General features: G+C 43.8%; 1 protein-coding gene across 1 annotated transcript in view; it reads right to left on the reverse strand.

Moving 5' to 3' along the window:
- The window catches only part of COL21A1 (collagen type XXI alpha 1 chain), a 388231-nt gene that overhangs the window by 234496 nt on the left and 141664 nt on the right, over positions 1-12071 (reverse strand). The window contains exon 5 of the mRNA XM_078646805.1: positions 1392-1469. Coding sequence (XP_078502931.1) covers positions 1392-1469 — 78 coding nt within the window. The remainder of the gene's footprint in view (positions 1-1391; positions 1470-12071) is intronic.

Genomic DNA, 12071 nt, shown 5'->3' on the forward strand with positions numbered 1-12071 from the left:
AGTGTGTATGAGAAAACGATTGAAGGTAACGAGTTTTCACAGCTCCAATAGAAATACATGCTCGAAAAGTCTAGGAGGAAGATGGATGAAAGCCTGGGTTGCAGATCTGTGCTTTCTGGGTTCCCCTTTTATTCTTCTGACGGTTTGCCCTGCTTTAGGGGATACACTGGTAGTGAAAAGGGAATGTCTGCAGGGTAGAACACCTATCAAATATGGCCCCGGTGTTACTCCTTGCAGCAGGGTGGAAACGGTAGTAGACCTGGCTACCACTGTAGGAGTACGCATCTGCATACTGGACACAAACACAACCCCGTGTGCCTGGAAGAGTGGAGGTCACTCTAGAGTTACTCTTCTAATCAGGGCCGGACTGGCTACCGGGCAGTTTGGAATGCTGCTGAGCTGGGGGCTGATGTCGTTGATGGGGACCTGCGTGTACTAAACTAAATTCGTTTTGCTTTCATTATTTCGAAGCAGGTCTCCATGAACAAAATCAGCCCCCACTGCAGTAAAATCAGCCAGCAGCTCGGCAGCATTCCAAACTGCCCGGTAGTCAGCCTGGCCCTGCTTCTAATGCATGTCACAGGGGCACTGACAGTGATCCCGCAGGGAGCACTGTTCACTATTTTGTGATTGCCATCTCTTTTGAAGTCAAAGTTGTCCGACAATAACATCTTCCACTTTTGGCTTTAATTTTTTGAATGTTAAATGTCAATAAATGTAATAAACACATACGCCCAATCATTTCATTGATCTTAATTAGCAAGAAGCGCTTCTGTGTACAAAAAAAATACTATGTCGAAATATGATTGTTCTAACTAATTACATGCTATTGAGATGTATTTTGAGAAAAACATTTTTTTTAAAGTATCAGTGTTCCAGTGCTAGTTGGAGCCTGCAAACTATGCGTTGTTTGTAACAGAGCTGAATGATAGCACCTAACATCACGCCAGAACCATTGTGCTAAAAGAGCAGTTTTCTAATCAGGCACGCTCCATGGACAAATTGTTGTAATCAAGTCTAAATTTGACATATAAACTAATTATTTTTACAAATTCTGCCACAGTAACTACAGGTGACCACGGATGAACCGCACTGTCTACACAAGAACTGTAGCCGTCTCACGCTTTAAACATTTGGAAACGTTCTTAAAAAGTGATTGTTCTAGCACAAGACAAGGAATCTTCTCTGAAAACTGGAAGCTTGTGTATGCTACATGTGTTCTTTAAAAAAAAAAAACTGGTAGCATAACTATCCTTACCTTACTATTTGCATTGTTGTTAGTTCTAAAGGACCGCCAGCCAATGGTGTCCATTATGACACATATCATTGCTGTGTTGTATGTGCAGTAATGCAATAATGCAATGATGCAAAGGCAGATGGTGAGTACTCACTATTTCATTAAGCTCACAGCAACCTTCAGCAGAAGCTTTATCGGGATCACAGTGTATCTCAAGCTGTTGTATATCCACCTAAGAGACAATGAAAAGATTTGTACATATTAGACTTCATAGCTATCTGCTAGATGCATCATACAGAGTACAGGTAAGGAAAAAGAGAATATAGATGGTCCCCAAATGCCGTATGACGCGATGACAAATGGTTGTTGCAATGGTGCAAAGATAACTTTATATTTTTTGTGGAAATCCAAACATTAGCCAAACTTTAGCCGGCTGACTCATATCCGTTTTGGCGAGATGTCTGATCTGGTTATGTTCATTCCGATGTTAAATAACTCATACAGTGTATATTCCCGCTGCTTCACTCTAATTTTGCAGCCTTCCTTGTGGAGTGGCCCAGGGGTTCCTGCTAGTGCCTTTACTTTCTGTTTGTACTTTCAAACTCAGGCTCTAACAATCGGGTCAATTTGATTTCTCATCTCCTTTAAAATGTCTTCATCCATATCTTTCTTTTTTCAGAGGAAGGACTGGTTTCATTTGCTTACTGCTCAAGGTGCGCCTTATCACCGTAAAGAAATGGTTGCAAAAAAGTTGGTTGAAATTGAAAATATGCCAAATAGAGGTAGCGATCCCAGACAATTAGTAGGAGCAGCAGTGGTGGAAGGCGGATTTACAAACGTACTAACATTAGCCACATGGACTTACACGTAAATTATTGGCCCACTCATATTTAGCTCATCTAATATTTTATGGTATTAGGTGAATGCAGTACTATTCTTTTCATACATTTCTCATTGGGAATATTACATATTTTATTTCCTAGCTGTAATGCTATTTGAGTGACTGTTTCATAATCCCCTCATATCTCGTACTAAAGGGGGTCTTCAGCATGGCCTGTGCTATCATGAATGCTTTGGGATACATTTTCCCAAACAGTGAAAAGTCCTTAATGCTGTCCTAAAACTTGGAATAAACTGCAGGCTAATGTTTAGGCTGAAACATGCCACTCGACCTGATTTACAAAGAAACATCTGAGTATGCTTTGTTGATGCTAATGTAAATAAAAACAATTTGTTCTTGTCCTTAAATAAAAGTAATACTTGTAAAATTGCATTTAGAGAGCACACTCAATACAATGGTGTAGCAATTTGAGGGTGTGAATTTATGCAACCAACAAGAAGTCCAGGGTGAAGGTATCCCATGTGAAAATGCACAAAAAGACGTGCTCCATTAAGACTCCTGAGGCCAGCCTTCCCATGTGAATACGCACGGATGTACATGTCCAGGCCCCTTGGTACTTGGTTTGTGAATTAACTGTCCTGGCAACCTCAAATGTATTTAAACCCCATCCAGTGAGAGGTAAGCCTATGAAATGTCTATATGTTCGACTTGTATGCGTTTCAGTGACCCTTTTTGTGCTCTAAGCTCCCTACTACTTACAAGCATGTTAATAGTAGTTGGTGTTTAAACACTGTTTACACATCAGCGCCTCCACCATTAGGGCTGAAGAGTGTCGCCCCTCTCCCGCGCCACAAGTGCAGCCAATGTGAAAAATAAAATGATTTTATTGTCAATTTGTCTGTCATTCTGCCAGTCCTAGCCGAGTCTGAAGGTGAGGTAGGGCCATTGCTGCTGAATGACAGCCTCAGGGAAGTGTATTGGCCCTGGTAGTCACTCCAAGTGCGCATGTCAGTTGGGCTGGCTGTCTTACAACTGCCTGCCTGACATGCACACTTTAAACCTCTCCAACCTGTAGTGCGTTACACAGCTGGATGGAGAACATACACAGGCTGCTAGTGTCTCAACGAGTGCTAAGCCAGCCTAATCCAGCCAATTCTGGTACTTTTCTCATTCTGGTTAATAGTATTAACAGCATGAGAGCAGCATCTGGATTGGTTAGGGTAGTTGACTCTTGGACCCTGTGCTCGGAGGAACACTGCAGCAGTGGGTAGGTACACTTTTTAATTTTAATTAAAAGTTCCTCTTGAGTCACTGACAAGCACTGCAAGAAACTTGCACTGCCTTTAGCCTCAACTCCAGAGCTCTCAACCATGGCCCATTATAAACACCTAGTAAAATGGATCATGATTGAGAGCTGTGGCATTGAGCCTAAGCGCATTGCTGGCTTCGAACAGTCCCTGTCAGTGGGCCAAAATAATCCGCCCTCCACTTTCAGGTGTCAGCAGCCGCCTCTGTTTATATAGATTCCAGCTCATTTTAATATGAAGTTTTGTGCATTTCATCAACTCTCAAGTGTTAACACATGACTCAATCTTTTGCAGCTGAAATTGTTCACTGAATTTGGTGATATATTGGACAAAGTATTGCATGGTCCCAGCTTGCACTGGTGTCAACTCTCATATGGTGTGCATGGTGCAGGCACAACTGCACCTGGTTGTGAATAAAGGCACTCCCTCCTGGACCGTCAGACACTCTTAAAGATTTAGCCTGTGCCTGAGGGAGCAAAGTAATGGCAGTCAGTGAGGGAGTTTGTAACTACCACTCTATCTTTTACTGCACTCAAACTGGTCTCCCTTTAGGAGAAAGCATGGCCCTCCACTGAGGTGCGCAGTCTGTGAGTTCAATACTCTGCCTGGAAATCGTGGGAGCATCCTAATTCCCTCCGTTCTGCATCACAAAGGGGACCTTCGAGGGGTGCCCTTTATGTGCACCCTCCCTCTATGGCACACAGCCACAGGGCCTCTTTGTCACGGCACCTGCCTCAGTAATTTTGGAGCGGTGCACAGGCAAAAATATTGCCTCATATGCACAAGGCAAAGAAATATCTGTCTTGCCATTGTGCCGCTGCAGAATGTACACCCACAAAAGTGTATTGCAGAAAGAGCTGCACAACTTTCTGTAGCCCATTACGTACTACATAAGTGTCTGGGAGCACAACTAGCAGGTACAAACTCTTGCTGTGTCCTGGGATACTTTGGTATTTAGGCCCCTTGCCCAGTAGTGCTGTGTCTACAAAAATCTTGAACTTTTCTTGTGCCCACAGGTGAAGAGTTTTATTTACTAAATTGAACTGAAAATTCATCTTTGTGTGCAGCCTCTGAATTTTCAAAGAACGCTGGCTTGACTCCTGTAGGAAGAGCTGCTTCCTCATGTAACCTTGGAACAATGTTTTCGACATAATTTACAGCTACATCAGTATACAGATTCTAACTTGCCACCAACAAAGATCACATACCAGAGGTATTTTATGTATTACTCACAAAGGTTAACAGCCAAATGAATCCGCTAGGCACTGCAAATTCTCCGCTATGTGGATTCTTTGCATGAGTCAGTGAAAGAAGAATGCTTATGGCCTGATTACAAGTTGCTAGTAATATTCCAACCCATGCTTTAACCCCTGTTTATGCAAGGGTCGGAATTATGAGTTTGAAGGTAATTAACACATCCAATAATTACCAGATGTGTTAAATAACTCAACCTCCTGTACATTTTCGACAGGTCAAACCTGACGAAATTTAGCAGGGGAAACATACAGTGTTTTGTCATGAAGATAGGCTTTACCTTCACACTGTGTTAAGTTAGCATGACCTTTTTAGAAGTTTAAACGCCATTTTTCCTTTCTGCTGCTTCTGCACACAGCACATATTGTTATTAATGCTTTGAGCCTAGTAGAATATTTTGCTTCACACGAGAATAATATGTTTTACTATTGTATCAGCTTTGCTTGGTAAACTTTGTCTGAACAGTAAGTGCCGAGGCCTTCAAGGTTCTTTCAACACAGTGGTTGTTGTTCGGTCTGATCAGCGCACGTCTTAGACATAACACATATGCAGCTGTGGCCAACTCTGGTTTTTGACGCGTTTAATAATGCACTGCGCAAAGCATGCACACACACTTGATGAATATTCGCATGCAGAGAGCTGGTGTAGAAGATGATGTGATCCCTTTCTACTAAGACCAGAGGTATGGGGCCGCCCTTCTAAAACCCAGGGAGACCTTCTGTAGATATAATATAATATACTAGCAAGGGAGGGTAAGACTGAGGTGTCATTTAGCCTTCTTCCCTTTAGCATTTTAACATGCTTTCTCCCTTTGTATTTTATGGAATAGTAATTATGCTGATAACTTTGTTGCTTATAATATGTTTGCTTGTATTAGCTAAGATACTGTGCCTGAGAACACGGCATTAGAAATAAATATTTCAAACTTGCACGTGTCTTCATTTACTCCTCATTCTGGACTGGTATGTTAGTATAACGAAAGAGTGTTCATGTGTTCCACGTTACCTGAGGTGCTCTAAGTCCATGTTCTGGGTTGTCTAATCATTTGGGGTATGGAAGAAGCAATGAGACACTGATTGCTAGTCTGGTAGGGGATTTTGGATACTAAGGTGAGTTTTGGTACACCCTAATTCACTGAGGTTCTAAGTCTCTATGCACAGTTCTGTGTATTTGCAGAATCCCTGCGACACGGCGCCCAATAGTTGGTGGTCTTATTACATGTGAAACAAGGGTACCAAACAAAAAACCTCTTGGCGGCACGTGGCTGATAAAATTCCCATCAGACCACCCATGTGGTGGAGTTTGCGTCATGTGGGAATTTTGATAATCATGCCATCCAAAAACCAACCAATCAGTGTCGGTACAGGCAAAAATATCACAAATCTGTGATCATTATGTGTATCCTAAAAGTGATGCAAACTAAAAAAGAGGGAAGTAACAGTGCTCAAAATAATTTAAAATTGGCTACCCAGACTTCAGAGGATGTACTAGAAGTCCGAGTGTCAAGGAATAAAAACACGCTAGGTAGTAAGACTACCATATGGCGCTAAATAGTGTGGTCATATTGTGGTCGACATGTTTCAGCCGTCAGGGCATCTAGCCCGGCTTTCTTCAGGACCTCTATGTAACAAATCTTACTCCTGCAACACCAGATAAGACGTCACAGTGAAGAAGTGACAGACATGCACTAAAAAAGTTACAACCATAACTAGAAAACTTAGAATACTTAAGCATCCACTCAAGGGGAAGTAATATTTCTTCTTCCTATCAAAGAGAACAAGAGAGAAAAATGTTAAAGTCACACCAAGTCCCATACCAACACCATAGTGTTCACACGTAAAGACAATTCAGACACACCTGCATGAATAATTTACATTCTGCATACAGGGAAAGCATACTAGCTTAATCACATTGAGGCATTTCCTCAACAGTGATACTCACCCAGCTTTGTGTGGGTGATGGCCTCACCTCACCCGGCAACCGCTCGGGAGTATGAGGCCCCGCTCTAAAATGTAGAGAGAGACACAGTAAGTGTACAACTTTACCATGTCCAACCAATCGTTCTACATTCAAAATCCAACAGACATACGATAGTAACCACTCTGTCAAGACTGAACCCAAACCCACATCAGAGCTTACAAAAAGGTTCTTAGAGTCATATTAGCAGGACAAGAAATAAATCTACTTGTGTACCACAGGGCAGATCTGCCCGAGGTAATGCATTTACAGTAATAGTAATAGCCTTATAATCAACTAGTGGACCTGGCTTATGGATGGACACGTTGTCGCCCCCCCATGGTAGTCGCCTGAGCTAATTTTTAAGTTCAAAATGCTCAATACATACAGTGGTTTGCATATATATGTATATATAATGAATGGGATATAAGGCCACTCCCCAGCGAAAATTAACGGGGACTGGAGGCCACACAGGCTCTCATCACTAGGCCTAGCCTGGTTTACTGTTGCTGACTCAATAGTAAACGATACAAAAACAGGCTGTGTCGCAATAAAAAGAAGGGAGAACAGCGCCCCAACCAACCTACCTCTCCGTCGGTACCTCGGAGTAATAGCGAGCGGAAGTGGAGGTAGGTTGCGGCGGAAGCCTGTTTCCTTAAATACCCGCCCCAAATGGGGCACACAGAACCCCACCAATATCTCGCCGAAATCTCCTTAGGCGCCATTAAAATGCATGAACACGGAAGGAAGACCGCTATCCTACCGCGCATATGTAAGATTGGGGAGCGAGCAGACAGGTCATTAAACTATTCCCCCTGACCCTCCACACACCCTTTTTGTTTTTTGAGTATTTAGTGCAGCCTTTGGTTGCGGGTCTATTATATTTGGTAGCAAATAGAGTATAATTTGCACCTCCTAAGCTCATCCAACTTAACTGTGAATGTTTGCCCCTCTGTCAAGCTGTTACCTCTTCCCCATCATTGCACATAAAGGGGTTCCGTCATCCTTACATTCTACACATAAGAATTAAAGGGTGTTATATGTACCTACAATTTACGTTTTTGGCTGTAGACAAGAAGTGAATAATGTTATTCCTCTAAACAAATGGCCTTGACCAGTTATTCCCTTCATATATCTCCCCGAGCGAAGCGGACATTTAATAATGAATCCCTTTTACTACTTAGAAGTATAGGTTTATCTCCCGTAGAAGTATATATTTGTCTCCAACGACGGCTATACATGGTGTAAACACCAGCTTATATCATTCTTTGGTAGTTATTTACTACACGAATTAATTGGGAGATGGGCAACACTCTTTTGGCCTTGAACCAGCTTTTCTAATTACACATAATAACACTTCTTGGTATCAGCAAAAGGATTTCACGGGCATCTGTGAACCAACCTTCCTAATTGCACATAATAACGGATCTCGATATCAGCAAAGGATTTCAAAGGGCATCTGTGTAGGCGCATGCGCGAGTGAGTAGTGCTAGCTGCCTACTCCCGCACATGCGCGCTAAGAGAACGGTCTTCCTTCCGTGTCCGCGCATGCGCGAGTGAGTGGTGCCAGTTGCCTACTCCCGCACATGCGCGGTAGGATAGCGGTCTTCCTTCCGTGTTCATGCATTTTAATGGCGCCTAAGGAGATTTCGGCGAGATATTGGTGGGGTTCTGTGTGCCCCATTTGGGGCGGGTATTTAAGGAAACAGGCTTCCGCCGCAACCTACCTCCACTTCCGCTCGCTATTACTCCGAGGTACCGACGGAGAGGTAGGTTGGTTGGGGCGCTGTTCTCCCTTCTTTTTATTGCGACACAGCCTGTTTTTGTATCGTTTACTATTGAGTCAGCAACAGTAAACCAGGCTAGGCCTAGTGATGAGAGCCTGTGTGGCCTCCAGTCCCCGTTAATTTTCGCTGGGGAGTGGCCTTATATCCCATTCATTATATATACATATATATGCAAACCACTGTATGTATTGAGCATTTTGAACTTAAAAATTAGCTCAGGCGACTACCATGGGGGGGCGACAACGTGTCCATCCATAAGCCAGGTCCACTAGTTGATTATAAGGCTATTACTATTACTGTAAATGCATTACCTCGGGCAGATCTGCCCTGTGGTACACAAGTAGATTTATTTCTTGTCCTGCTAATATGACTCTAAGAACCTTTTTGTAAGCTCTGATGTGGGTTTGGGTTCAGTCTTGACAGAGTGGTTACTATCGTATGTCTGTTGGATTTTGAATGTAGAACGATTGGTTGGACATGGTAAAGTTGTACACTTACTGTGTCTCTCTCTACATTTTAGAGCGGGGCCTCATACTCCCGAGCGGTTGCCGGGTGAGGTGAGGCCATCACCCACACAAAGCTGGGTGAGTATCACTGTTGAGGAAATGCCTCAATGTGATTAAGCTAGTATGCTTTCCCTGTATGCAGAATGTAAATTATTCATGCAGGTGTGTCTGAATTGTCTTTACGTGTGAACACTATGGTGTTGGTATGGGACTTGGTGTGACTTTAACATTTTTCTCTCTTGTTCTCTTTGATAGGAAGAAGAAATATTACTTCCCCTTGAGTGGATGCTTAAGTATTCTAAGTTTTCTAGTTATGGTTGTAACTTTTTTAGTGCATGTCTGTCACTTCTTCACTGTGACGTCTTATCTGGTGTTGCAGGAGTAAGATTTGTTACATAGAGGTCCTGAAGAAAGCCGGGCTAGATGCCCTGACGGCTGAAACATGTCGACCACAATATGACCACACTATTTAGCGCCATATGGTAGTCTTACTACCTAGCGTGTTTTTATTCCTTGACACTCGGACTTCTAGTACATCCTCTGAAGTCTGGGTAGCCAATTTTAAATTATTTTGAGCACTGTTACTTCCCTCTTTTTTTAGTTTGCATCACTTTTAGGATACACATAATGATCACAGATTTGTGATATTTTTGCCTGTACCGACACTGATTGGTTGGTTTTTGGATGGCATGATTATCAAAATTCCCACATGACGCAAACTCCACCACATGGGTGGTCTGATGGGAATTTTATCAGCCACGTGCCGCCAAGAGGTTTTTTGTTTGGTACCCTTGTTTCACGTCTCACCATTGGTGTCGCGCGTTGATACTACAGACACACACATTCCCTTGACTTGATCTGCTCTCGTGTGTTTTGTATATGTAAGATTGGGGAGCGAGCAGACAGGTCATTAAACTATTCCCCCTGACCCTCCACACACCCTTTTTGTTTTTTGGGTCTTATTACATGACACTTGAGTAGTGCTTATATCAGTCCTTAACCCCCTTCACTATTGTTTCCGGAAGACCGTGGTGTCGGACAAACCTACCTATAGTTACATAGGTCTTTTCAAGCTTGAATCTTTTCAAATGGTTTCCTTTTGAATTACTACCCAGTTGTGCTACATAGTTTTTTGCTGTACCTCTTTCTTACTGTGTCATTATGGCTGACGTTGACATACCGCAACATAGTCGTATTGCTGTTCGCAATCATTTGCAGGCTTATAACGTTGGGTTGGATGGCATGGCAGTTATTATGGTAGTGAGTGCGGAAGTAGCTTACAGTTACGAAATTTTCTATTCGTGGGTGACCTTCCCTGCAGTGAACGCAAATACTGGTGGGTTCGATACTTATACTGCTTCTGCCGTGTCACATGAATATGTTCCATATAGGACACAGGAAGTTCTGATTAATGCTTGGCAGCACTAAGTTTGGTTCAATGGCGCCCTACCCCACACTTTGTTAGTGTCAATGTTAGGTCCTTTGTCCATTCCAAGCGCTACTTGGCCTGTTTTGGCTGGATTTACACCGCATCCTCGACATGGAGCGGTTCCCATTGCAGATTTATGGATTCTACATTCAGTCGCAATTAGTGTAATTAGATCGTTAGTGCAAATCATAACCTGCAATCTCCAGGGGGGGGGGCCCGGGTGCTGCGGCGCTTCCAGCCGGACCGAGCGGTACGAAGCTTAGTCCTGTTATGGTTAATGCAGTGATGGGCAAGCGCCCCCAGGATAAGGATGATATGCCTTTCTGGCTTGCTGAGAAATTTGACCAGCTGGAAGCAGTATTTCCTAACACGACTCCTGTTGAAAAACACAGGATTCTGACAATTAGTTTGCCGAAAGACTTGATACCAGAAGCCGGTGACTGTGAGTCTTGGGGTAAGATTTTTGTGGCGGTGTACACGAGGTGCTTCGGCACTCCGTCAATGACCGTCCTACCCTCGGTCATTAAGCGTGTTCAGGATGAGCACAGACCTGAGGCGGCGGTTGAATTGGGTATGCGGCTATGCGGCAGTTTTGACGTAGTTTCCGATCTCGTACTTGCGAATGTCAAGGGAGATGCGGTAAGCTTTCAGGTGTCTAATGCTTTGCAGGCTGTTCCCACTGCCTATAAACCCCTTCAGTTACAGAGAATTATTACGGCGGCTTATAAGACCGTGGGCCGTAATAGTTTGGGTGTCAAGCCTTTCTCTACAAAAGAGAAAAAACAACCTCAAGGGCAGAAGTTGGAAACAGACGACCAGCCCAAGGCTAAGAAGCAAAATTGGCCGAAAAAACAAAAACAGGGTAAACAGGGTAAACAACAGAAACAGGGGTCACGTCCTGCATCACCAGTGCCTGCACCTAAAGAACGTGTTTATGACTTGCGCGATCGCGCGACGATAAAATCTCCTGATCGTTTTCAGGTTTCTGAACAACACTCTCCTCGTTCTTTTCAGGACTCATCGGCCTCATCGACCGGTGGTTGAGGAGGTGGCAGAGGTCGGGGTGGCCAGCAGGGACGCGACCAGCCCTGCCCAAAAGACAGTAAAGGCAAGTAGGACGATTCTACAACGAAAAGACCCCAATTTCAGAAAAAGAAAGTTGCCACTTTAACAGCGAGATATGCCACAGATAGTGAGAACGCAGCTTCGGAATCTGACATGGGCTCTGACCTTGCTGGACAGCGCGGCGGAGATTGCCATAGTGCGAGAGGCTCTGCGTCCACTACTGAAGGTGACAGCGACTGACCAGTATGTTGTTGTGGAGACAGCTGATACCAGAGTAGCTCCCCCTGATAGACTTTATAACATTGTCCTTTTAATTGAAGGTGACATACAACGTACCATAAAAGGGGTATTTTGGGAAAATCTTACGACTACCTATGACATTTTGTTAGCAGAGGCTGACTGGTCCCCACCATTTGTGCTCGCGGCTCTGAGGGGGGAGGTAATCCTCCCTAGTTTCGCGCACACTGTCTCAAAGGAGCATGCGCTGAATTTTGCAGAAGAGTGGGCTAAAGCCCTTGCGCCGGCTCTATACCGTACACACTGTGGTTGGGATACATTTTCCCCACACCACGAGATTCCCTTACGGTCTATGCCACAGCCTCAACCTCAATATCCCATCCGACGCGAAGCTAAGGCTTCTGTTGCGGAAATCCTTGACCAATTGGAATGTCAAGGTGTAATTGAAACTT

The sequence above is a fragment of the Lissotriton helveticus genome, chromosome 6 (genome assembly GCF_964261635.1).
Source record: "Lissotriton helveticus chromosome 6, aLisHel1.1, whole genome shotgun sequence".
Taxonomy (NCBI): Eukaryota; Metazoa; Chordata; class Amphibia; order Caudata; family Salamandridae; genus Lissotriton; species Lissotriton helveticus.